The sequence below is a fragment of the Centroberyx affinis genome, unplaced genomic scaffold, assembly GCF_046629955.1.
Source record: "Centroberyx affinis isolate AG114_WGS23_722 - 3 ecotype Tasmania unplaced genomic scaffold, CSIRO-AGI_Caff_v1 ptg001434l_1, whole genome shotgun sequence".
NCBI classification, from domain to species: domain Eukaryota; kingdom Metazoa; phylum Chordata; class Actinopteri; order Beryciformes; family Berycidae; genus Centroberyx; species Centroberyx affinis.
In genome coordinates, this window is record NW_027279909.1 from 572662 (window position 1) to 598781 (window position 26120).

Consider the following 26120-nt stretch of genomic DNA (forward strand, 5'->3'; position numbering starts at 1 on the left):
TGGCCAGTGGCTAGTGTGTTGTGACAAGTTGGCAGTGGATGGCATCCTTATGGCAACATTGGGACGGTTCCCTGTGCAAACAACATTTTCAGTATGTGGGAACCGCCTCATGATGGTAGACACTGTTGTATTCATTGCTTGGCCAAGTACAGGGTCAAAGTTGGCTCAGATACCGTTTATCTTCTTGGGTTCCTCCATGCTGTGAGAACTCGTAGAGTTGAGATGAAGTGAGGGCAGCTAATTCATAGGTAACCTATTGTTAAATCACAGGTCATGCTAATGTTTCAGTAAGACATTATGCTCCCTCCTTAAAGGAGATGATTCCAATATTAAGGTTAGGGATAGAGCTACCCGAAAACAACTACTACGTCCCCTCCTGAGCCCCTCCAGTTCCCCTTGCCGTTTGCAGATCTGAGGGGTTCAGATTGGTGTAAACGCATGATGAAAGCCTGCTTAGATCCATTCAGAGGCTTCATCAATTCTTAAGTCCAGTGTAAGGCTGGATAAATCCATTACCATGTTGTTTAGACCTGTCCCATTAGCATGTTTTTTTTTTTAGCTCTGTCCCTCTTACGATCAGCGATCACTAAGGACGTGAAGGCTAGTGAAGGTGGGGCAGAGGTTGTTATGGGGACCTGAGTGTCATTGGTGGCTACAGCAGATAGGATTGGCTCAGTCTCCTGTGAGAGCTTTGTGGGAGCGTCGAGGGAGTCTATGTGGGAGCATCAAGGGCTGGTTGGTTAATGAGGATACCCGGTGAATGATAAAGAGGAAAAGAGTATGTGCTTTCTCCCTCTTCCTCTGTTGCACTGTGCTAGCTCTTCACTGGTGGCTGCTCTAAGCCCTCCTCCAAACTCTGGTTTCCATCGCGAGACTTTTTTCTCCTCTTGTTACCTAGAAACAGAAGAAAATATGCTGAAATTCAAATGAGCTAGGATAGAAGGCTGGGCTAGTGGTTGGAAAGCTTGTCCTGTAGCTAGAAAGGTGCAGATATGATTCCCCATAACCCCATGTGTCCACAGATATTTGCCCCTTGAGGATCCATAGAGTATCACAAAAAAGTTGTATTGATTTCAAAAAGCACCTTTCAGGGTGACAACAGTAGCCTGCGTGGAAATAGCACTGAAATTGCAACTGTATGGGTCCATATCCTAACTCCGACATTATGCTCTTGCTTTTCTCATTTGCTGTTTTTCCTCTTCTGTGAAGTCTAAGAGAAATCAATATATTACAGAGGAGATTGGACTCTACCTTTGTTTTTAAAATGCACCCCCTATTTGCCCTCTACAATATATTAAATGCAGGAACATCCTCCAACTGTAAAACAGTAATTAGCAGCACAGCTACTGACTCAAATATAACTAAAAATCATTCATATCTGAGCCTACAGTAAGGACAGTGGCATCTGGAGAAAAGAGTAGTGACGGACAGAACAGATCACCTGTTGCTAAGATACACCCGGCACTGTTGCTATGTCTGACAGAAAAGTTTGGGCAGATCTGAAGGTGTGTGGGTGTGCTGTCGCATCGGTTCATGACAAATAGCTCACTCACTCAATTTACGCAACAGCTTCTTTCCAATGGTCTCCTCGGAGCTGGATAGAGAGAGAGAGCTGATGAAGGGAGAGGTGGATGGGTGAGACTCTGTAGGCACATCTGAAAGAGAAAGGATGAAGAGATGAGAGAGATAGTAAGACAGAGGATAGATGGGGGAGAAGAGGGGAAATATATGAGTCAGAAAGCGGGGCGGAGAAGACGGGAGTGAAATTGCCCCCAGACAGAATGATGCAAGCTGAATTCTACTGTTGGGGATGTTAACATTGCCTGGCTTTGGCTGACTCATGCTTCTCTTCTCAAACTTACTCTTCTGTAGCTGACAGTAGATGTTCCAGCAAACTACTGAAGAGGAATTCCAATGAAAACATCATCTTCCACATCATTAAATTGCATTGCCCGAGACCCCACACCTATATTAAACATCTACAACCTATTTTTTTTTTTTTTTTTTTGAATTCTCAATGCTTTATATTGGTATGGGAAAATGATTGTCCATACATTTTCTTCAACCATCTCAGACAATGCAATTATGAAGTCATAGGATTGAATTTTATTTGATCCCGAATACTTGTAATTCAGATCTCATGCAACAACAGAAAAAAACATGGGAACTTGTGTAGTTTTGTAGAACAACCTAAAAATGTGCTTTAGTGGAAGTAAACATTCAAAATATAAATTATGAGCCCAGTTTCTGCAGTCAGTATGCATAGTTCTCTCCTCACCGTTCCCTCCGTAGCTTTCCGGTCGATCCTCATGGATGTAGGGGATCTCGTCCATGCGGAGGAACACAGTATCATTTGGACTCCTCTGGCCGTCTGACTTACTACCTGTGAGGAGAGGATTAGACCAATCAGCACAAAACCAACTCTAAGTAGCCATAAAACAGCAGCTGGTTTGTATCTGTGCCTATAGAGGGAGGTAGAGAACCATGTGATTTATCAGTACATGGCTTTCAAGGTTCGATACTTTGAGTGATGTCCAATCATGGCCATCAAGGGACAAGAGTCTGTAGGTTTTCATTCCAACCAAACACTATATCAGCTGATTAGCACAACTTCAGCCAGCTGCTGTATTGTTTGGTTGGAATTAAAACCTGCATACTCTCAGCCCTCAGTGGTACATGATTGGACACCACTGTTTTATTGACTACCAACAGAGCCATCTGTCCAGTGATTTTCTCAATGACACACACACAAAACACACACACACACAGTCAAAAAATGGATGGCGTGTTACACATAGCTTAAAGGATAAGGTCAACAAATCCTATGAAAATAACAAAATCAACAATGCGTTTGCTCAACTCCCGTTACTTTCTGACTTCCCACGTACCGTTTTTAGCCGTCAACCCAGAAGTAATTGGCTCCAACTGTAAGCTAAAAACCTTGAAATACAGCTCACAAAGACATAGTTTCAATTTTAAAAATCGCTAACTGTTACCACGAAAAGTCAGACTGTTATAGTTATTACCAAATCAAATTCAAATGGGAACAAATTCTTCATTACGCCGGGGACTATTTTCAGTGCTACGGAACTACTTTCCTGAGATCTCAAAGCTGGGTTATTAAGTTGTTTGTGGAAAAAGTCGGCTGGCCCGGTGCATTGTGATGATGAAATATGTTGCCCAGAGCAACGGCATGGCTCTTTGACGTGTTTTTAATCATTTTTTTTAATACAATGGAGTTCTATGGCTGCTGGGACATGGCTTCATTGGGCACCGGCTACATGGACGAGATTTGCTGGCAAAACAAAATCATTGCTGATTTTGTTATTTTCATAGGATTTGTTGACAGTAAGAAATGCATTAAAAAACACCGGCCTTATCCTTTAAGACAGATGGCATAAATCCTAACCCTTAAAACCAGTCCGGATTGGTTGATGCCACATTGCACCAGTTTGTGTGTGTATGAGTGAGTGACAGTGTGGGTGTTTGACTTATAGGATTCATTCTTTAACCTTACTGATGCCATAAGGCATAAACTGAACAGTTCTGTAAAGACAGGGAAAAATAATGAAAAAAAATGCTATTAATGATAGCTAGTCCTATATCTGTCCTATTCCCTATTTGCCTTTTGGTGTAGAACTATTTTTGGCTCGGTGTCTGACACAAAAAAGCAAGAACTTATATTAATGTTATTTACTTGTAAGGATTATTATGCAACTTTTAAATGCATTTTTTTTATCAACCTACCTACACACACATGCATGCACGCACACACAGAGGATAACAAAATATTAATGTAGATATTTGCTGACATTATATTTTGCAGAAAGTCCTGAGTTTAAACTTTCAACCCATTTCTCCATCATTACTTACAGAACAGAACATCCTCTTACAGAGACCTGGGGGAATTAGCTTGGCTCCAGCCTCATTTCACTTGTATTCTCATTAGCCACATTACCATTTGAATTCTGTGATACACAGGGCTGGGATGAATGTCTTTGGGGCTGTTTTCTGAATTTATCATCAATGGACCTGGACCAGTGATATTAGAAATGATCATGTAAATACAGGTTATTGGCGTTCAGCCCACAAAACACTGCAATCAGTGTGTTTGATGCTTTGAACTTCCTCTTTCTGCCTCCTCAAAGAAACCTCTGCCAGTCCAATGAATCATAAAATTCAAATTCAGCCTCACAGGGCTGGATCATCATTTACATTTACATTTTAGGCGTTTGCCTGACACTCTTATCCACTGAGCTGAGTGAGTGTAAAAATAGAATAAGCTTCAGTTCCTAGATCACCAAAATTACAAGCAACTAATAGAAAGGAGTGGAAATTGCCCAGAATGTGCCCAAAAAAAATTCCAGTGACCATAGAATCATGTAGGACCAAAGTGCTGGGAAAAAATAATTGAATAAGAGCTAAGGAGAGAGATAGAAGGCATGTTTTTGAGAGAAATTAGAATGAGTAGAGAAGAGGAGATATCATCCAGTGGGGACTTATATTTTTGGATTGAAGCTGCCGCTGATATTTTGTGCCAATATTCATGTTAGATGTTTAAATTGACTGTTAAAATGACTATTTTCAATTCCTAAGAATTACAAGTATTCACTGTTCTTTCCAATTTATTCTTAAAATGCAGGATGGAAAAGCCTCTGAAACAGCATTTAGACCATAACAGGACACTAAAGCTCTCCACTGAATTAAATATAATTTTAGGCTTAGTAGCTCTTTAAGGCAGGGTGATTTATCGATCTAACCCTAGTCCAGAACTCTAAGTCAAGAAGGGTCTGCTCTACTTACGAACAATACGGTTCCTCTCGTTGAGCTGGGAGGTGCTGCGAAGGCCGCCGTGGGGATGGAGGTGTGCGAGGCGTGCCAGTCCCAGCCGAGTGTGTGTGTGTGTGAGGGGCAGGGCGATGCTGTGGGAGCGGGCCTCGGGGGCGGCCGGCCTCCCCTTGGCGTCGGGATCCACTGGGTCTGGTGTCTGGGGGGAGCTGTCCATCCTGGTGGCCGTCAGGGCGTTCTGGTAGTGGTTCCTTGTGATCTGAAGGGGGGCGATCAACATGTAGCAAGTATTAACATCAACATATACATTTACAGTATGTGATTTGTGTGTGTGTCAGAAATATAGAATCCCTATGTGTGCAATAGCCAGCCCCTATCTTTGTGGCCTTCGAAGGAAGGATACATGAGAATGACTGTGGTGTATATGTATTCAAGAGAGGGGAGGAGAGGTGAATTGAGAGGGTACATCCATCATTTAAGGCTAAATTATTCATGGGTGAAACGGAGCTCATTTATCCCCAGTGATTAAAGGAAAGAGGATGTATGGCGGGAGAGAGAGAGAGAGAGAGGATGTCTGTGTTCAGTCAGGATCGGGGATTAGGACATATCAAAGGCAAACGCTGCTGCAGAGGACCGAGGAGAGCTGGAGAGTTAAGGAGTTTGGAATTTTGAAGATATTAATGAGGAGAGCTCAGAAGTGCAGTTGGTGCTTGATTGTGATTCCAATAAGTTCCTCAATAAGCACTTAATGAGTTCATAATAACGGACTGATGGCACATGAACAAGGTTTTTCATAAAGTATGTGTGTCTATTTTGTGTGTGTGTGCGCATGTGTATATGTGTGTTTGTGTAACCTTGATGATCTGCAAGTCTGTGAGCTGTCTGACTGAGTAGTCCGGCAGGTAGACCCCTCCTCCTGCACTCAGCTGTCCCACGCTGCCTCCACTCAGTACTGAATCTGATTGGTTCAGACCGCTGCCCCGGGAGCTACACCTATGAACTGCACAGAAAAGAAGCAAATGCACATTTAACATTTATAACACACTTTAAAGCGATGTTTCACATTGGTATTTTGTTTTTCAGTGTGCATACCTACATATAATTGCTGCTGCGTGAGAACCTTGTATTTCTAAAATGTCAAGTTTTCAGCAACTAAGAAAAACAGCCTTGTTTTTAGCTTGACCACCAGGCATTTTTGAGTGGATCCCATGAGGTTTGAAAGGGTTTCAAAAGGCCAAGGGTCATAGATTTTTCTCAACCCACAGAGGAACGTGTATAGCCTAATTCTTCAATTGAAGTTAAAACATGATAATCACCAACATTGGTATTACAAGGTTTTCACATGACAGCGATATACAGTATAAGAGTTTATCAACTGTCAATTAGACATACAGGCATACAAACCCTGCCAAGTAGACCCATGTAATATCATTTCATTCTGTATCTGGTGTCATACCTTTTAAGAAGTTGTTTTAATTTTTTGTAATTAGAGTTAGTGAGATCTGGGAAAAAAGCCTGAATGCCACCAGCTACAGCGGATCTCCAGGGAAAGTCATTTTGAAAGTTGATTGAAGGTGTGCATGTTAAAAAGAGACATCTGCATATTTACTTATGTAGCTCCTTTCCATTCTGTTCTGCTCTGCCTGTTTTTCAGTGAAGCTGTCCCTATCTGAGTGGCAGTAAATGCTGTTCCTCTCATCTCTGTGAGAGAGCGAGTATGATGACTGAGAGAGGCAGAAAGAAAAAAAAATCGAGGGAGAGGAGTATAATGGAATAATCAGCTCTTAAAAGATGTGATACTGCTGAGGCTGCTGGAGAGAAATTTTGGATTCGGCTATGTCCTTGGATGGGTTTAAGCCATTTTGAAATATTTAAGGGGGTCTTGCAAAATGCTTTAAGCTGACAAGCCACACATGCAAGGATAAATGCTCACAAACAGAAACAGAGAGAGAGAGAGTGAGAGAGAGACAACGAGACAGAAAGAAACAGCCTTTCTGCTTGCTTATCAGTCTTGGCTGGGTTTTATGTAATCCTGCGCAGGTCATGTCTTTCCACTGGGTAATTCTCTGAAATGAGTTCTCCTAATTACCACTGATACTTATTTCCCACGGCTGCTGCTTCTCTCCCAGGCTGACGATGCACAGATACTGGGTAGGATTTGGTAAAAACACTACCGCGTCATCACCATCATCATCATTATTGTTGGCATTTTCCCTGTAGTCGTCGTCTTCACCATCATCATCATCATTATTGTCATCAGTTCCCTCTAAACTTTCACCCATATCTCTTTCTGTATGCACTTACCAATAGGCAGGGGTGGGATGAGCGCTGGCATGCCGTAGTAGGAGAACGCTCCATTTTCAAAGCGCAGAGCCTCCTTCCCGATCTCTACCTCCACCCGTCCCTGCAACGCCAACACGGCCATTTAAATGCATACAGTCTCACCCGGAGACTCATTGTGTAAACACCCATCAAACGGAGACTCCCACTCAGGAAATATTCTGACAAACACTGTAATTATAACAATTTTGGACACAGAAATGATTATCCCTTGCTTCCACAATCCATCTGCCACAGCCTTTTTGTTGCTCTTGGTATTTCTTGCCCTAAGTACTCAGTTTAATTCAGTTGGGGACGCAAAATGGCACGAGTTAGAGTAACCCATATTCATAAATTCTATCAGCACCATGGGATGTACCTGCAGGACTAAGACAAAGTAGTCGACAGGTTTGTTTCTCTGGAAGAGGTAGTGTTGAGGGGAGCGCTTGTTCTTGGGGTTGAACTTGAGTTCCTGCACCACACTGGGATGTTTGATGAGACGCAGCAGGATCTTCTCTGACAGGTGACACGGCCTGAACGGCTCCACCTCTGGAAGATGGATGCATGCATACACACAAAAGTCAAAGAAAGAACGCAGTGTTTCCTATTATATATAGAAAGTCCTGCCATCCTGAATTTATCCTTCAATCTATAGTATACACACACACACACACACACACAGATACACGTACAACGCTACCTGTAGCCAAGAACCGGTGTGTTGCGAGCAACAGTTGTGGGGAGATCTTCACCTTCAGCTCATTCTCTGCCAGCTTGAAGATGGAGAAATCCTGCTGTTTCCTCTCATGGTGGGACACGCGCCTCTTGGTCCGGTTATCAGCTACAGGAATATACACACAGAGTGCAGATTTTAGTATATACTTTATATTGTATATATATACTCTGACAATAGTTGAGGGAGGAGAGAGTACGACATACTTTTATGCACTTAACAGAATTTAGCTAGCTGGGTTGCCACTGACCTAATTAGTTCATACAGCTTTATATGTTGTGTGCTAACTCAGACTATAGATGGAGCTCCAGACATGATTTCTCTACCAAGCAGCAGATTGCTTTAGATTATCCAATGCTGTATAAACACACCGTTGATTGGAAAATGGAATTATGGTATGCAGATGTTAGGGAGTTTATTATATTGCATTAAATACATCATGAATCCATCAGGGACAGCTGGTGTTATTATTAAATGCCTGCAGAGCAAAGTCTGGAGAGATTAGCTCTTCTGTACTATATATACACACATAATTATGCATGCACACACACACACACACACACACACACACACAAATCTCAACATGTATGAACACCCACACAAGTGCACCCACCGTGAAGACTGCTTTACACTTTGCACTGCATGTAATTAAAAATATAAGAGGCTTCAAAATGTAATGATATTTTCAGGCTTCTGGGAGCAGTAGTTTTTGAAGAGCATACAATAAACTGTTATTTTTCCCCAATGGTGGCTTGTAAACAGTAAAATAGAGAGAGCAATCCAATAACCTAAAATCTAACACTAGAGCAATCCTATTAAAAAAAAACATAGAGAGACCAGAGGGAGAGAAAAGAAAGAGAGGCCAGATTAGATATGAAATGAAGAGAGTCTGGCATTTGGAATGCGCTCTGTGGAAAGCCTTTCCAGTCAATTAAAGATGAGCGGATTACAGTGATTATCTGTGAGATTGGGTCATTTATTCACATTATTTAATTATGCATCAGCAGGGAGCTGGGAGCAACAGAGGGATTCTGAGAGAGGAGGTGGGATCAATAGTTTAATGAGAGGAGAGGAGATGGAGGAGCGAGAGTGAAGAGATATTGCTATGTACTATTCATATTAAAATTCTACTGCTAATATTATACATATACACATATAATACAGTTGCTTTTGTTGAGATGAGCATTTGCCAATGAGACTCTGGAACAGCTTTGTTTTATTTCCCTGTGTTTTACACCGTATTCCAGCATTTTGATTTGTGATTAGTGAGATTTAGGTAGGTTTGTTCTTTGTAAAATCCTTTGAGACACGCTTTCGTGATGAAGGACTGTATAAATAAATCTGATTTGACTTGACCACAGAGCTGACTCAACTCAGGGAGGCACTGCAGCAAACTGAGAAAGAATCTATTCGTAGGAGCTGTGAAATATTATTGATTCATACTGTGACAATGAAGCCACAGGACTTCATAACCAGTATGTTTATGCGTCATACTTACTATACAGGTCTGTCTCATCCACAATCTCAGACTTGATGATCTCCTCTATGACGTCCTCCAGGGTGACGATGCCCATAACTTCATAGAAAGGGTCTCCCTCCCCCTCGCTGTTCACCCTCTGGACCACTGCCAGGTGCGACTTACCTGCAATCAACAGAAAAGCAAAGGGATAAGTAAAAAACAAATGTTTTCCTTTGGATTCTGTGAGTTCATGCTAACAACTGCATATTCGAAGGGTTGAGAGGCAACGTCATGGGATAAAAATAACAAGCAAACACGAGTCAACAGCTTCCAACTGGCTCTGTGCAGTCAAGATGAAAATCAGCATTAATAAATCAACTGTGGCTAGGAGCTCATAAATATAAGGGAGACATATCTTAGAGCTTGAATATAAAATTATTTCAGTGTTAGGGCTGCGCTTGGATGTGTGTGTGTCTGTCTGTGTGTGTGTCTGTGTGTGTGTGTGTGTGTGATCTGTGACTCAGACAAGAAGGAAGTGGGCATTGGGGGATTAGTGGAGACAGTTTGACAGTTTGGGAGACTTGGCCCTTACATAAACACTATGATTACGCAACCTGTCTGGGGATGCCTGCATCTGCTGACTTAACTGCCCATGCTGCTGCCACCCCTGTGTGTCGCACTCATCCACACACACTCACACACACACATAAATACATACACAACTATACACAACACACCCACGCTTTACACATCCATGAACAGACACAGTGTTCCTACTCCATAAGTGTGTGGCTGAACGTGACGAGCCTGCCAGACACAGCGGCACAGCTAGCCAATGGGCTCTCTGGAGTGAGGCGACAAAGCAATCACCTTTGCCACCACACTGGGACAGCACAGATAAGAGTGCCTCTGTTTCCAAAGCAGGACAAAATGTATTACTCCAAAGGCAGTCAACAATTTTGGTATAATGGATCATCAAAGTTAAATTGGTTTAATCAAATCTCCAGAAAAACATTGCCACCCAAAAATCATTGAAAAGCAAAGGTTGCCCCCCTTTTCCTAACTAGTGCACTACTTGTGACACTAATTAGTTGCAGTATCATGATGCTGTGTATTGATTTTTGATTTTAAATGGCTCAAAACATTCAAAGACAGGTTGACCTATCATGAAAGACTTTGTCAGATATGAAAAGGCTCTTCTATGCAGTTATTAATAAGGTGATTTAACTTAATTTTTTACTTTGTCATCATTGCAGGGAGGAGCTATCACTGTCATGGTTCTGCTTACATCAGCATGCCGCTCACTTCTGTGACGAAATAAATTATCTAACAAAATTTGTGATGTCACTAAAACACACACACACACACAGTCTCCAGTTATACGTCTAACAAAATCTGTGGCTCATACGGGATGGGCCGATTTAGGAGATCACTGCCAGAGGATAAAATGGATCAACCGCTTTAATCCACCGCAACAACAAGAGTGCTGATCGACTGACAGGCAGCCATGTCAAAACATGGGAGTCAGGCTGTGCGATTGGCTGCGATGACGAGGTCGCGCTCAGCGTCAGGTCAGCTTGTCTGAAGAGCTCAGGTGAGTCAGAAGTGGATTAGCCCTCAGCTGCTGATGTGCCTGGGCACTGCATTACATCATTCATATGTTACATAACACTCTCGCAGTGTTTTTCTGGACACACACACACACTGCCAAGATTCACACAGAGTCAGAGCGGCACACACAAACACACACACACATGCCCAGGGCGAAAGTGGGTCTCACACGGATGTCCCTTCTGCAATTGTTTCTGCTCTGCCAGTTTCCCAGACTCCTCCAGGCTGGCATGGCCCTGCCTCCCAGTGTGTTTACTGTGTGTGAACTCTGTCTGCATGGACGTTTGAGGTTATGCATGGTATGTTTGTATGTGATTAGGCATGCTCACACATACACACACACACGCACACACACACACTGTTTTTTTTCATCTGTGCAGTGGTTAGTAGAGCCAGCTCTAAGAACAGGCACTAACAAGCTCACAAACATCATGGAAGGCTGAGACTGGCATAAGAGTGCATCCCTATATATGGATTCTATTAAAAGTTACTAAACGAACCACAGTTGTCAGTTTGTGTGTATGTGTTTGTGATTGTGTGTGTGTGCTTGTGTGATATCAGGATCTCCCACCATATATAATGGTTAGCTTCTGTATAAACAGCATAAAGAAGTTAGAGGCATATAGTGTAGAAGGTGGAGGCTAAAAATGCATTGGAATCCAATGGAAATAGTGAAAATTAATAATTGTTCATAAGTCTACAGCAGTTCATCTCTCTTTCCATCTTTTTTCTCTCTCTCTCACACACACACACACTAAACACAGCTTGTTCGATAAATATAATATTCGAAAAATATAAGGTCTGCTTTTTATTATTTGTATGGGTTTAATAGTATGAAAGTGGCTGCTTTCATAGTATAAAACCTATAAGCTTATAAGCGTTAAAGATGCATAATAGATTTTGGTAAAGTCTCACTGATGTTATGACAGTGGCCACTTGCATAAAGTAAGTAACGTAGCTTGACATGAACGGCTGGGCATACTGTATACAAATCTTGTTAGTTTCTTGTAAATCGTTTCTGTGTGGGTGTACAACACTCCTTTACCTTACCTTTACACACAAAAGTCAGCCTCTTGATGACATCACTCTGCTGACATTTCCAGCCCCCTCCCTAAACTCAGACCTCACCCTGCCCCGCGCCCTTCTTAGCGAGACATCATTGCAGCTTCCAGCCGAGCCTCCCGAGCAGCAGGGGCCTTTAATCCATGAGAGCAGGAAGGGAGGAGGGACGGGAGGGGAGGGGAAAGGGGCGAGAGAGGAGGGAGGGAAAGGTTGGGGTTGAATTTTTCATGGAAGCGCTGCAGGCTAGCACAGCGGTGGCCTCCAGGGTGGGAGAAGCTTCAAAGCCACCGCGGGCTGACAATGAGGTGCACATAAACAATCTAAAGGTGAAGCCCGACTTGCAGTGAAAACCTTGGTGACATCATGATTGGTTGAGAAGGTCAGATTTATAAGTAACACATGTACACCCCCACCCCCTGCTCCCCACTGTACACACACACACACACACACACACAAGGGAGAGGGTCAGACCTGGGACCATGGCGAAAGACCAAAGCAATCCTTCATAATCTTCCTCAAAGAGATGAAGAGGTAGACCTCCTGACCTGTAAGTGCCAACCTAATTTATGGCCTTTCCCAAGTCATCATTCTCTCTCCTTTCACATACTGATTAAACCACCAAGACCTCTGACTGTGACATCCATCCAGCTCCTCTTTGTCAATGAAACAGATTTACATTTTAATCCCTACCACATAAGCCAACACTGCCAATGTGAATGAAATCCTTACATAACAGACAATCCAGTTGCCGCTCATATGTCTCCATTTTACCGCGTGACACCATCGGTGGAGCAGTTCTGACTGTTCGCTACAGTGCATCGATTCAAAATCATATTTAATGTTATCGCCGGGAATGTGTGGGGTCCCTGGAGAGAGGTGACACAGATTTGCTTGGCAGTGAAGAGATGCTGTCATGGCACCGAGAGTGTGCACTTGTGCGCTCACTGCATGTGCAAGTGAGAGACAATGTGAACACATTTATCAGAAAAGATGATAATCAGACAAAGCATGTTTATGAGTGTGCGTGTGTGTGTGTGTGTGTGAGAGAGAGAGAGAGAGAGAGAGAGAGAGAGAGATGATATTCATCATCTCTATTGCCATTCCAGTGTAGGCAAATGGCTCTTAATGATTTTGCATAAAGACACAGCTCAACATTATAACAAAGTGGAACAACACAGAGAGAAAGCAAGTGAGAGGACAGAGAGAGAGGGGGGGGGGGGCAGAAGTAGTTCATAGCCTTGTTGTGAAAGTAACTTTTTGCTGCATAAATCCTATAACCCCATTCTGTTCCTACCCTAGTAAGCACATAACCTCTGGTTGAACCACACTCACTCTGTGACACTGTATCAGTTTTCACTTATGGCTCTCACTGCTCTGAGGATCAAAGGAGTGAGACATGGGCCCACTGTGGGGCAATGGACTGATTTGTGCATTGAGTTCTGCACTGTCACTTTAAAGGCTGTCTAACCCAGAGGCGGTAGGGCTGCCTTGTGGTTAAAGACTGTCCCAGACTAGAGGGTCTTAAAGCCATCTGTCTTGCCAAAGTGCCCTTAAGCAAGAGACTGAACATCTACTATCTCACTCACTGGAAGTCGTGCCAGATAAAAACCTAAAATGTAAATGTGAAGGACACACCTCCCCCCTTCAGGCTATTTCTGAGACCTGACAGGTGCAGACCCCTGTTATGAACTGGGAGTGGGGTTACCTCTCTTAAATTCCTCCAGCATCACATCCAGTTTGGTGTCATTGAACACGCAGTGCATGGGATGCTTGTAAAACTGGGTGATGGTTTTGAGCGGCGTGCAGTCGTCGGGATCTACGAAGGCCAAGTCTTTGACGAACAGAATGTCCACGATGTTGGACCTCTCGTTCTCGTAGACCGGAATCCGGGTGAAGCCGCTCTGCATCACGTCGGACATGGTGCAGAAGTCCAGCACGGCGTCCGAGGACAGCATATAGCAGTCTGACAGCGGGGTGAGGACGTCCTCCACAGTCTTGGTCCTCAGCTCTAAGGCGCCCTGGATGATGTTGAGCTCCTCTTTGACCAGGTCGTGGTACGGGTCTGTGACTCGCAGCATGGCCACCAACTTCTCCCTGGTGTAGAAGTTGCTAATCTCTTGGTGCAGCATGATATCCAAGATCTTAGAGACTGGATATGCGATGGGGAAAAAGACCAACATCAGCAGGCGGGTCGCACAGAGGGTCTTGGAGGCGATGGCGAGACTGTGCCTGGACGCCACGGAGTGAGGCAGGATCTCGCCTATAAAGAATATGCCCAAAGTACACGAAGCAGTCGAGAGGGGAGTCATTCCTAAAATCTGGCACATCCAGACCACAAAACATGTGTTGGTGAGCACGTTGCCCAGCACCACGGTGCACAGGATGTAGTTTCCGTGTTTACGCACCGACTCTATTTTCCGTGCGTATTTCTGCTCCTTCTCCGTGCCGCTGTTTTGCAGGACCCGGAGCTCCACGGGGTCCAGAGCCAGCATGCTAATGTTCAGACCGCTGCACAGCGCCGACAGCCCCAACAACAGCACCGAAACACCCGCTTGGAGCCACAAGTCAGCTTGTGGAGGTCTCTCCACCACCGCCAGCCAAAAGTCTCTGGTGCTGAAATGCTCCCATTTCACTCCATCGAAAGCGCACATGGAGTAGTATTTGATCATATCGCCTCTGCGCAGGTCTTTAGCGAGCAACTCCACTAAAACTGAGTTATGACTTGATGTGGACCTGAAAGAGCCCAGCAGCTCGATGTCAGAGCTGCGGGCATTCTCCTCCACACACGGGTTCCCTCCCGACCGCAGCTGCCTCTCCGCATCCCCTCCGTCCCCTCCTGATTCTTCTATGAAGGCGATCCACGGTGCAGCAGGAGCGGCGTCCGGTCTGCCGCTCACATTCAGATTTTTGGGATGCTGGGTAACTGGAGATGCGGAGTAGTAAACCCTCAGCATGAAGCGGGTCCCCTCGGTCGCCCTCAGCATCCCATCCTGCACGGACAGCTCTCCGCTTTTGGTGTCTTCTGGCCGCACGCCGAGCAGCGCTCCCGTCGGGGCCGGTAGAGAGGAGAAGACGATGGCCAGAAAGAGGAGAGAGAGCCGGTGCGGATGCAGGATGCAGCAGCAAGCATCCGCAGCATCCGCAGCCATCATGCTGAATGAACCACTGAAGGACATGGGAGAGCTGGGTCACGTGGTTTGCGGATGGGATGGATGCAGCAGCTGGGTAGCCATATATATGAAGAAGAGGATGGGTGTATGACAGAGCGAGAAAGAAAAATTCAGGGAGAGAGTGTGTGGGATGGGGGGGTGCCGGAGTCTTAAATTTAGACGACACGCCGTGACGTAGGCCCAATTTCATTTGCTTTCCGCCACTTTCTAAAAATAGAAGGCAGGAAATGCCCCATCATGAATCATTAAATATGACGACCCCAGTGCCGTATAATCATGACCTGCTATCAGGAACATGGACTCAAATAACACTCAGGAAAACAACTCCAGTAATCCAGCAATACATTACTATCACATCATAAAGAGTAAGATTGTAGGAAAAAGTAATACGATGGGAGATAACAAAAAATAAAAATACCACAATCTACAATAAGGTTACTACAAACGCACTATTTAGTAGGCTACCCCTATAATTCACTATAGGGGTGTTATAGTGATTTTTCGTTATAGGGAACGGAGTGTGATTGTGTGTGTGCGTGTGTGTGTGTGTGTGTGTGTGTGTGTGTGTGGAGATGCTGACCTTAGATACACACAGCACAACATGCATACAGAGAGAAAGAGAGGGGGAGAGACTTGCCTTGCCTTTTTTTTTTTTTTTCTTTGCTGTTTGACGTCTCCACAAGATGGCAGTATTGTCACCTGTTTCAGTCATGGAGGTATTACAGCTTCTTCTGAAAAATAGATGTGGACTTACATACCACAAACGGGCCAAGCTGTGTTTTTTGGTCATACTAGACCATTTTCATTGTTTTCAGTACTTTTATCCCTTACAAAAATAAAATAGCTTAACTACAGTGATCCCGTAAAACATTTTAGAGGGAGACTACTACAGCTTTAAAATGTTAAATAATTAAATTTAATTAAACTTAAATAAAATATCATATACAACATAAAATGAATACCACTGACTATGAATACCATTGGAAATAAATGTATAACATTAAGTACGATAAGGTCAGTAAAAATTATGGTGTAAATAACTTTGGTATACCACCGACACACAAGTCCTTATAGGAATATTATAGTGATTTTTCATTAGCGATCACTTGGTATGCCAGCTATCTTTCCAATTATTATTATTATTATTATTATTATTATTATTATTATTATTGTGTCCGGAAAAATTGTATTACTCACGAGGGAAATTGAACAGTTAACCTTCCACAACGTTAAAGTCATTCACATACTGCTGTTAAATTCCTAGCCGTCATATGTCGGAGCTGCAGCTGAGTTTTTAGTTACATTGGGGAAAGTCCGTTAGATTTACGAGGAGGAAAACCGAAGGTGAGAAACGTCTTGCCAAGTCTTAAACACTTAAACACTCGCCTCTGCTCTCCATCACCCCCACACCTCTATAACTTTTGGAGAGAGCACAAAAATCACTTCCCTGTGCCTCAACTTCCCACATGTCAATTGCATAAGCCAGTGGCTCCCAAATTACGGTCCGGGGACCATGAGGGGCCCTTGAGGGGGTCTCGGGGTCTCCCCAGCAAAATGAAAATTGGTTTAATTTCACTTTTATTTCTCTCCCTATCGAAAAGCACAATGGGAGAATGTATAGGATGCTATTTTGTTGGCACCCGACCTACACTTGTGTAATCGAGTCATAGCCTATCCGAAAACAAAAATCTTCTCAAGAGTTTATTTTGGGACAAAATCAGATGGGGGTCTGCGGTCTAACGTGTGTCCGTTTGCGGGTCCTGGACTTGAAAATGTTTAGGAACCTGTCATACGCTACAGTTTCAGAAAACAGCGTGAACTCTGCCAAGTAAACTGATCTTTTGGTGGGAAGTTGTATTCTCCTGAAAGTCTTCTACTTTCCCCCCATGGTTTCAGCCCGTCTGCCCACATATTGTAATAGCCTAACTATTTATTTAGCCTAGATATATTATTGAACCTATTTATATTGTTAAATAATGCGCAAGATGAATTATAAAGACTTAGGAATAGACTGTGAAAAATTTACTGAAACACTATAGTATTTCCCCAACGAAAGATCGCTGTAATTAATAATGTCCTATAATATTCCTTTAGGGACTTATAGTGTGTCTGTGGTTTTCAATACTGAGTTCATACTGATCTTATCTTCCTTTACGGTATTTTTTAATCCCCTACCCTATTGTACGTTCTTTTGTGGTATAACTTTTTGACCCGTAGTAGCTGCGTGATATTTTAAAGTTTTGCTGTGATATTTGTGTCGTATCTTTCTAAAATCTAGCCTATTATTTCGTAGGGATTTATTTATGAGCTACAGAATTTGCCCAAGCCAATACGACAATCACACACCGATAGCCTATATTTATAAAATAAAACTAATATTTTGTATTATTTTTATTTTATTATTAAATTTATTTGTATTATTTTATTTTATTTGTATTTTATAAATATAGGCGATTTAGGTAAAACCATAAATTCGCAGATTGAATAGCCTACTTCTCAGGTAAAGGTAATAATTATCAAATCAAAATTCTACTTGCAGGTATACACAGCAGGCCTGGAGCTGCATATGAAAAGTTCAAAAGTTTGCCTTCAGGTTCATTAGGCCTCATCTCCCTGCATGTTAGCGCGAGGAAACATTCCATCTTCAGAGGATTAACTTTTAAAGGTTAAACGACGCACCGTGGTCTAGTTATTCTTGCTCTACTTCACTTGTTTACTGGTTTGGAAAGTCCATCGTTTTAGCTCCTGCTCATGTTTTGTCCGCTGAGCTGTTTCATCAAGATAACAAGCTCTTTGGTAACTGCAGGGAGTTTTTACTCAATATGCCGGTGGAATAAAACATCAAAGTTGCCTGAAACTGAAATACTTGAGTAAAGCATGCCGACAATAATAACCTCGGTATTTATTTGACTAAGTGTTAAGTTGGCTTTTTCTCCATCCAAGTTATTGTTAAATTAGAGCTTACTAGACTAATAAACTCAGTGTGTTGTTGGACTTTGGCTGAGTCTGACTCGTCAGCTCGGGCCCTAGAACCTTTTTTTTTGATAATTCCTCCATTCTCAATAAGTTATTGATCCCCGCAAAAGAATTAGTGATCCTATAATAAGGTTTAGAATATCACAGCAAAACTTCAAAGTACAAATAATAGGAATATTATAGCAATAGTGTAGTGATTGCATAGGACATCAAAATACCATCAAGCACAATATGGTCATTGTAAACTCACTATTGAGTATCACACACACACACACACACACACGCTATAATTCACTTAAGGAATATTATAGGAATATTAGATTGATCTTTCGTCGGGGTAAAGTTTTTTTCTCTCTTCAAAGAGAAGAGTTTCAACATCCAAAAGTATAAGTGACATTTAAGATAGCCCTTAAATTGGAAAAAATAGATTCAGAAAATAAAATAAATTTTAAACAAAAACAGACTGGCGATATAGATTTGAGACAATATGAGTGACGCCCACATAAAACAAGACATATCGTTCATACATGCAGTGAGTTTCGTCTGTGTATCACAACAATATTCATATAGGGACTTACAGTGTGCCTGGTATTCAATAGTGACTTTAGAGTAACTTTGTGTGGTATGTTTTTTTATCTGCTGTAGTATGGCTATAATATTCCTCTTTGGAGCCTTGTAGTTTTGTTGTGATATTTGTATAGTATCCCTCTAAAACAGGATAAATGTAGGACTTGATTTACTATAGTTCTTCCTCGTCAGGGGGAATTCACCGGCTTCAACGTTTAGCTGCACAGTTGCGTTTCCATTTTGTTAGAATAGAATTTACAGATGCATCATGACAAAATAGGCCTATAGCCTAACTATGGTGTACCACCTAGCTAATGGCCTTTAATGGGGGGTTTTGTGCGTAAAACCTAAAATTTGAAGAACATCTTAAATAGGTTAGAGTTCAGGTTGTATTTATTTGTAAAGACGTGTGGTGACTGTACTAAAATAGGTTAACTATTACCATACTGAGAATAACTTTGTCCTCCTAAATGTATTCTGATGTAGCTTGGTGTTGATCTGTGAGACAGCAGTGACCTTAAACGACCAGTTCTCGCAACACTGACCGCCTGAGGAGACTTTGGCAAAATCATCGCTGAGATAATAGCCTGCGCTTTGTTTTCTGAATTTCTAACTCTCGACTCGCCTCCAAGAACATCTGGAGAGAAAAGTCATATAAAGAGTTTATAGGTGAGTTCCATGTGTAGGAACTTATGTCCCAAATTGGTTTTGAATGTTTTTGAAAAGGGGCCAAAATGTTTATGTTGCCATCTCCAAGTTTCACTCGCCTTATAAAACGAGCAATGAATCAGTTGTTTGTCAAAACAGCTTAAGCATCTACAGTACAGTTTCACTAAAATTAAATATGGTGTTGGTAACTATTTTGTCAAGGTTGATGGTTAACTGTCTTCCTAGTTATCAGGCGTCATTCCGTCCTCTGGAGTTGTAAAGCTCGAATATTCTTTTGGGCCTGTTAGTAACATTCATTTCAGTTACAGTCAGGACGTTTAACTTGAAATAGGCAGTGATGTAGGGGTAAAAGGTGGGTAAATATGTCCTCCAGTCAGTGATCACTACTTACTATGATATACACTATGAATTTATATCATCAAGATTTAAAGACTGGGTAAACTGAGCTTAGGCTAAATCTATTCTAATTTCTCAGTGTTGTTGTATATGATGTGGCGTTTAATATCTACCAAAGGTTATATTTTTGTTATTTTATATTAGCCTATTGAACCTGGTTGTGCATACAGTGCAAGACCTATAATAAACAGTTTTTCCTTAACAAAATAATTAAGCTTCATAATTAATTCAGTTTTAGTGGGTAGTTACGCAATCAAAAACTACGCCTGTTTCTGTCCATTCTGAAGTGTCACTTAGTAGAAAAGGTGTCATCCTGGCTCCTCCCTATCAAAACGGGCTATTACATAAGTTATATAGGTTATATAAGTACAAAAAGAAAAGCCTACAGGAGTGTCAGCAACATGCAACTCACTCATTTTTCAAGCTTTTCATCGTCATAGTGTAACATCATAACATATATAACACATGGATGTGCCTTGATAGGGAGGGAGCAACATTGGGTAATATTTTAAAAGTTGGATTCAAAAATTGATGTTTACTTTAACAGAAAGGCCTGGCCTGTCTATTTGCAGGCAACAGCGCGCCAAATTCTTGTCTCCAAAGTAATATTTTGTGACATCCTAGGCCTGTTTGAAATTAGTATGCATCTATTTTATAATTACAGCATTTACAATTTTTGTGGCCTTTTTTTTTTTTTTTTTGGTAAACAGATCATACTGCTCACCTCTAAAAACTGGACTCCTCTCTATATGAGCTGCGATGACTAGTTCTGCGTTGTTTGCCCTCATACCTCAGAGAACCTTAGAGGGGCGGTGCTGCCTCCTGTCCTCCGCCCAGCTTCTGGCTCTCACAACCGGGAAGGCTGGCCAGGGGCGTGCGCTCTTCTCTGCAGCTCCCAAAAAATACTCTGAGGGGCGGGGGGCAGAGGGGTGAGACAACTAGACAGGAAGACAAATCCAGATCTATGAAAGTGAGGTAAAGACGCACCATCGGACTACGCCACAGCAGTGTTGTTTTTCTGCCTTTTTTCTCACCTTATCTCTAAGCAGCACAGCAGGGCCCCGTTACGCGCAGTGATCCTCCTGCTCTCCAAACCAAAAAGATGCCCAAAGCGTCACCGTGCGCATTCCCATGGTCCTCCCTGTGGCTGGCATCTTTGGCTACTTTGGTAGTGCAGTCGGGGCTCTCTTCCTCCTACTCCTCCTCCTCCGCCTCCTCCTCCCCATATCAGAGACCTGTTGCCGGCGGGAAGCGGCCGGGCTTCATGGAGAGGACGCTGGTTCTCCTGGACGTCAACACCCGCAGTCCCGTCAAGGTCCTGAACGAAAACTTCCTCTCCTTACAGCTGGACCCCTCGATCATCAAAGACGGGTGGCTGGACTTTCTGAGGTAGAAACGGCTTCTTATCAATAATATTGATCTTGAGCGGTGTCCACGTCTGACTATGCACAGCGGTATTGGTTCTGTTCGTTACGCACGTCGTAGCCATGTTGTTAGCATTTTCACAGAGTGGATCAAGACGTTTCTGCTTGAGTCAGGGAACTGAATGGTCTGATGAGCCCATATTACCGAAGGAAGGTTTTATTGAGAATGCCAAAGTCTAATGCTATGAGGTAATTTAATAAGGCGACCTTTGGAGACAGCGAGTGGTTTAAAGCAGACCCATGTGGGCTCTATATTGGTGTCATCATACAGTATGCCTGCTGTGAAAATATGCTGTCTCTTGCCTGTATAGGCAACACTGCAAAAAATGTCTATCTTGACTAGTGAAAAATTTGTGTTTTATCTTATATCTTAGAGTCATTAAATCTTATTTTTCTGAAAACATCTACATATCTTCCAATTGGGTGAAACAATTTCACTTGGTTCCTTTTTTTACCCAAGTGTCATTTTCTCGATAGTGGAGTAATCTTGATTATTTCTAGATATGTTCACTTGTTTCAGGAAACTTCTCAAAACAGGTGGAGATCTATTGGAAACATATGAGACTGTCTCACCCCGGTGTCAGATTTTTCTACATGTTAGCTTGATAAGCCAATAATTTTAGACTCAGTGTTGGCATGAATTACTTGTTACATTGACATTTTTTGCAGTGTACTAAACCCTTTAGCTTGTAACAAATGAAATTTGTGTAATGTCAAGAGTACGTTTGCGCCGAAAAGGTTTCTTTCAGGACTTCAGTAGGCTACACAGGTTGACAGTTAGTTTTGCACTCAGCCAGCAGACTAGTCTACATGTGCTGCTTTGGATCTTATTTTGAAGTATCAAAAAATGTTACTCAGTCACATCGTAAGCCACACTGTAACCTAACATTGTTAGAGAGTTGTAACTATGATGCAAAACAATAGAAAATGTGACACGTGACATGTTGTTATATAAGCTAAATGGGCCTACTACATTTCAGGAATCGGAAATCCAAAAAGTGATGAAGGGGACGAGAGCATGTTAGTATAATATTATCTATCCAACTCTATAGCCTATTCCTCTCTTCATAATAAAAGAAAGCAACAACAATATTTATACAGTATATATTTGTATGGTGTAGGCCAGATCATCCCATACATCCATACGAGTATTTTTTTTAATTTTCGCTTTAGGATTCACCGCTCACCTTTTTTCCTTTTCGGATTACTTGCATATGAACTGTGTTGTAGTCTATATGGATTAGACATTGGTTTGTTATTTATTATAATCATTGTCTGCAATTATTCATTTGATATAAACACATAAATACAATTTATGTTAATCCAATCAACTAGTTTTGGTGTTTAGTATACAATAAACAAGTTGTGCAGGCCTCTGTAGGCTCTACATGTATTTTATAGGCCTGTGCGTCGGCCGTCACTTTCTATTTTTACACCTTATGCCATTTTACTGGAAGTCAAGCCGGCGGCCACATAATTAAACAGTGATTTACAAAATATAAAAATAAAAAAATAAATGAAACACCCTTTTTTTCAGACCCCATGTCCTTTTTATTCTATTTCGAACCACCCAATTTTCCCAGCTGCAACCTTAACCCAAAGCTTTATCACCTCAAGCTATATTGCTTTTCTTAGCAAAATCACTGGGTGTGATTACACGGTGTTTCAGTTTATACATTCAGCCTAAAATATGAAATGTAAAAATGTAAAACAAACTAAAGAATCTCGATTTCACCTGTGGAATGAGCAAAGCCAATCATTTATCTAGACCTATCATTTAAAGTGATATTTGTTTTCAGCGCCAGGTCACTTGGGAAAACCCAGTATGAAATGTAATATCCATTTCATATCTAATCACGATCAGTGGGAAATAGCAAACTTCTTCAAATTTAAAATGTATTGCTCTCAAATCGTCTCTAAACAGTGGAGATGTGTGTTATGTGCCCTTCAATCCCCCACCCTACAGTAGCTGCTGTTTCCTAAAGCTCTTCCACTGGATAATAGATGATGCTGAAGTCATTCACTTGGTAGCGTATTTGTTGGGTCAGCTGTTGTCGCAGTCAGAGAATGGCAGGTTTTGCCCTGAATAAAGTTTTGTGATACGGTGTTTTGACGCTTTTCCCCCCCTGCTATGGGCTTAAAAGCCGTTGCAATGCAAAAGTTGTCATTTGTAAATTAATAATTGGGTGAAGAGACAATATTTAAATAGATAAGAGGTCCACCATGTTGCTGATGGAACAGTAAAGTAAAAGTTGTAGATGGAGGAATAACAGGCAACAGACTTTTCTAAGTGGTTTCTGTGACGCGCTCTATTTCTTGTGTTAGTGATTAAAATTTGGACCCAGACAATTTAACAACATTACCACAAAATTTTAATTTTGAAGTAAATTCTGGCGATGTTAAGGGTGTTTTTGCTTTGTCCAGCTCGAAGCGGCTGGTGACCCTGGCGCGCGGCCTGTCCCCGGCCTTCCTGCGCTTTGGTGGAAAGCGGACGGATTTCCTGCAGTTTCACAACCTGAAGAACCTCGCCAAGTTCAGAGGACCCGGGCCAGATTACTATCTGAAGAACTACGAAGACGGTGACTAGACAAACATTCCTCTTTTCACTCTGAAATATTGTGCTGCGATACCTCTACATTTTATTTAGAGCTTTTCTAAACTATTCAGCTATAGTCTTCCTGGCTGGTTTTGTGCGTGACGTTTGTCTTTGTGTTGTGAGTCAGACTCTGTCTTTGTAACTATGACTTTATGACTTTGATTACAGTTCATTGCAAAACCATATTCCTTTCCACTGAAGGTTAAATTGGTTGTTATTTAGTTTAAACAGTGGCCATTTCCAGCTGGAATATACTAGGATTGGACGGAGAGCCCTAAGAATTTGAATAAAAATTGAAAAAATAAAAATAAAAATTGACCAGGTGTTTCTAATTTGTGCTTTGTATTAAATCTTGATGAAGGAAAGAACATAACAGTGTACAAATTGAAATATGTTGCCCATAACAATGCATCAGCAAAAATATAATTTCAGATAGTCTTCACTTAAAAGGTACTCCTATGATTTTTGATTTAAAGTTTGCTCATGGTCTCATCTGTGCCGCCCTGCAGACATTGTGCGCAGTGACATCGCTCTGGACAAGCAGAAGGGCTGCAAGCTGGCCAACCATCCTGACATGATGCTGGAGCTGCAGAGAGAGAAGGCTGCCACCATGCAGCTCGTCCTGCTCAAAGAGCAACTCTCCAACATCTACAGCAACATCACAATAACAGGTAGGAGATCACACACACACACACACACACAAACGCACACACACACACAAATCACAATTTGAGAAATTAGGTCTGTTTTGGCGTGTGCTCATACCCTAAACTTAAACAAGCGTGTTTCCCCACAGTTGACATAACACGGTATGCACAGTGTGGGTCATGCACACTGCACGTGCACACACACACACACACACACACACACACACACACACACACGCACACACACATGCATGCACGCACACAAGGTTCAAAGCATGCCAATGTAAACCATCAGCTTTCAGAATGACAAATGTAATTTGTAAAGAAGGAATGTGGGGATGGATAGAGGGGTGCAGCAGCAGAGGCTAGTAAACAGAGCACTGACATTTTCACTGGTTACAGTTAACTCAACCTGACCGCAGAAGGAACTCTGGAGTCTTGCCTTTGGGTGGGCTGCATTTCTTATCTATTTCTGTGACTGACTAGTGTGGAAACTAAACTCTAAAAAAAAAACCTAAATTTTTTGCCTGGTGAAATAACTGCAATCGGTAATGAATCAGCCATAAAACTATGCTTGGCTCAGTGAAGTCCATTAAAAGAGTGACTGTGTGACCAGAATTGATCGATTACCATTGTCTGTGTAGCTTTTATATGACTGAAAAAGTATTGTTAAGATAATCAAGAAAATGATTAAGCTACAGAATGGAGTCTCCAGAACTTACCACAAATAACATTTTTAATGTATTGGGGAAACAAAAGAAGAGAAAAACATGTTTTTTTAAAGGGACATTGAATAGTCTTATTGACCTCTATTGGTGACCATTAGAAATTAAAACAACATTGATAGAACCATGTCTCCTCTTACACAAGTCTGTGGTACAGGCTCCGACCCCACCCCCCGTCACCTTAAGTGTTTTGGGTGGGAGTTTTTGTTCCAAAACAGAGTACGGGCCAGCAAGTGAGTTTTGAAAGAAATCTCAGCTCCTGGTGAAGTAATGGTTGAGTCATTGGTTTTGATCAACAACCATATCAACCCCCCACAGATATATCATGGTAAATTTGCGCTATAGGGCAGTAAAAATCGTACTTAATTCCCCTTTAAATAGTTACAAGGTCAGACATGGGAATGTACACTGCAATGAGGTAATTGTAGATCCAGAGAAACACAGAAACTTTAGACATTAAAGACTGTATGCAAAGATTCCAATTCCACTTGTGGTGAATCCAGTTGAATGTGTCACCAATAAGTCAGTTCATTATATATGCAGCATCAGTGGACTTGCACGAGTGGCTCTCCTATGTGTTTTCCACATTTTCAAAAGGTCTTGCTTTCCTGGAATGAAATGACCCTGTCTGTGTTTCTGTATGAATGATAAAGGAGGATATGCACACTATGTATCGGCTGTGTATTCTCAATTAGTCTCAAGGGCAGCCGTCAAAACATGCCCTTCTTGCATCTATCAAACTAGGGAAATATGGAGAAGAACAATTTGGACACACCGAAAGGCAGTAGAGGGCCAGTTCACAAGTTCAGGAGTCACCTAGTATAGCAGCCTGTCATTAGTTTTGTATTGGTGCAACTAGAAGTGCACTAAAGCCCTTCACTCTTTGTTGGTTGCGTGTAATTTTAGTACTGTAGAAATTTAAATATGCTATATGTAGCATTATCTTGGTATAATTAATTGGTATAGTAGGCTACTAGT

The 26120-nt window shown here is 42.0% G+C and overlaps 2 protein-coding genes across 2 annotated transcripts in view; one reads left to right on the forward strand and one right to left on the reverse strand.

Annotated features, from left to right (window-relative positions):
• Window positions 1–814: 814 nt before the first annotated feature.
• Window positions 815–15148, reverse strand: cnnm1 (cyclin and CBS domain divalent metal cation transport mediator 1). Its single transcript, XM_071526596.1, has 10 exons — window positions 13678–15148; window positions 9339–9482; window positions 7808–7948; window positions 7487–7656; window positions 7093–7192; window positions 5643–5788; window positions 4804–5047; window positions 2279–2383; window positions 1554–1655; window positions 815–894 (listed from the first exon to the last, which is right to left on the reverse strand). The coding sequence occupies exons 1-10, from the start codon at window positions 15146–15148 to the stop codon at window positions 815–817; spliced, it is 2703 nt and encodes a 900-aa protein (XP_071382697.1).
• Window positions 15149–20852: 5704 nt separating this feature from the next.
• hpse2 (heparanase 2) overlaps window positions 20853–26120 on the forward strand; it is a 55670-nt gene continuing 50402 nt past the window's right edge. Inside the window, exons 1-3 of the mRNA XM_071526627.1 lie at window positions 20853–21139; window positions 23599–23753; window positions 24280–24441. Of these exons, the coding sequence (XP_071382728.1) occupies window positions 20853–21139; window positions 23599–23753; window positions 24280–24441 (604 nt within the window). The remainder of the gene's footprint in view (window positions 21140–23598; window positions 23754–24279; window positions 24442–26120) is intronic.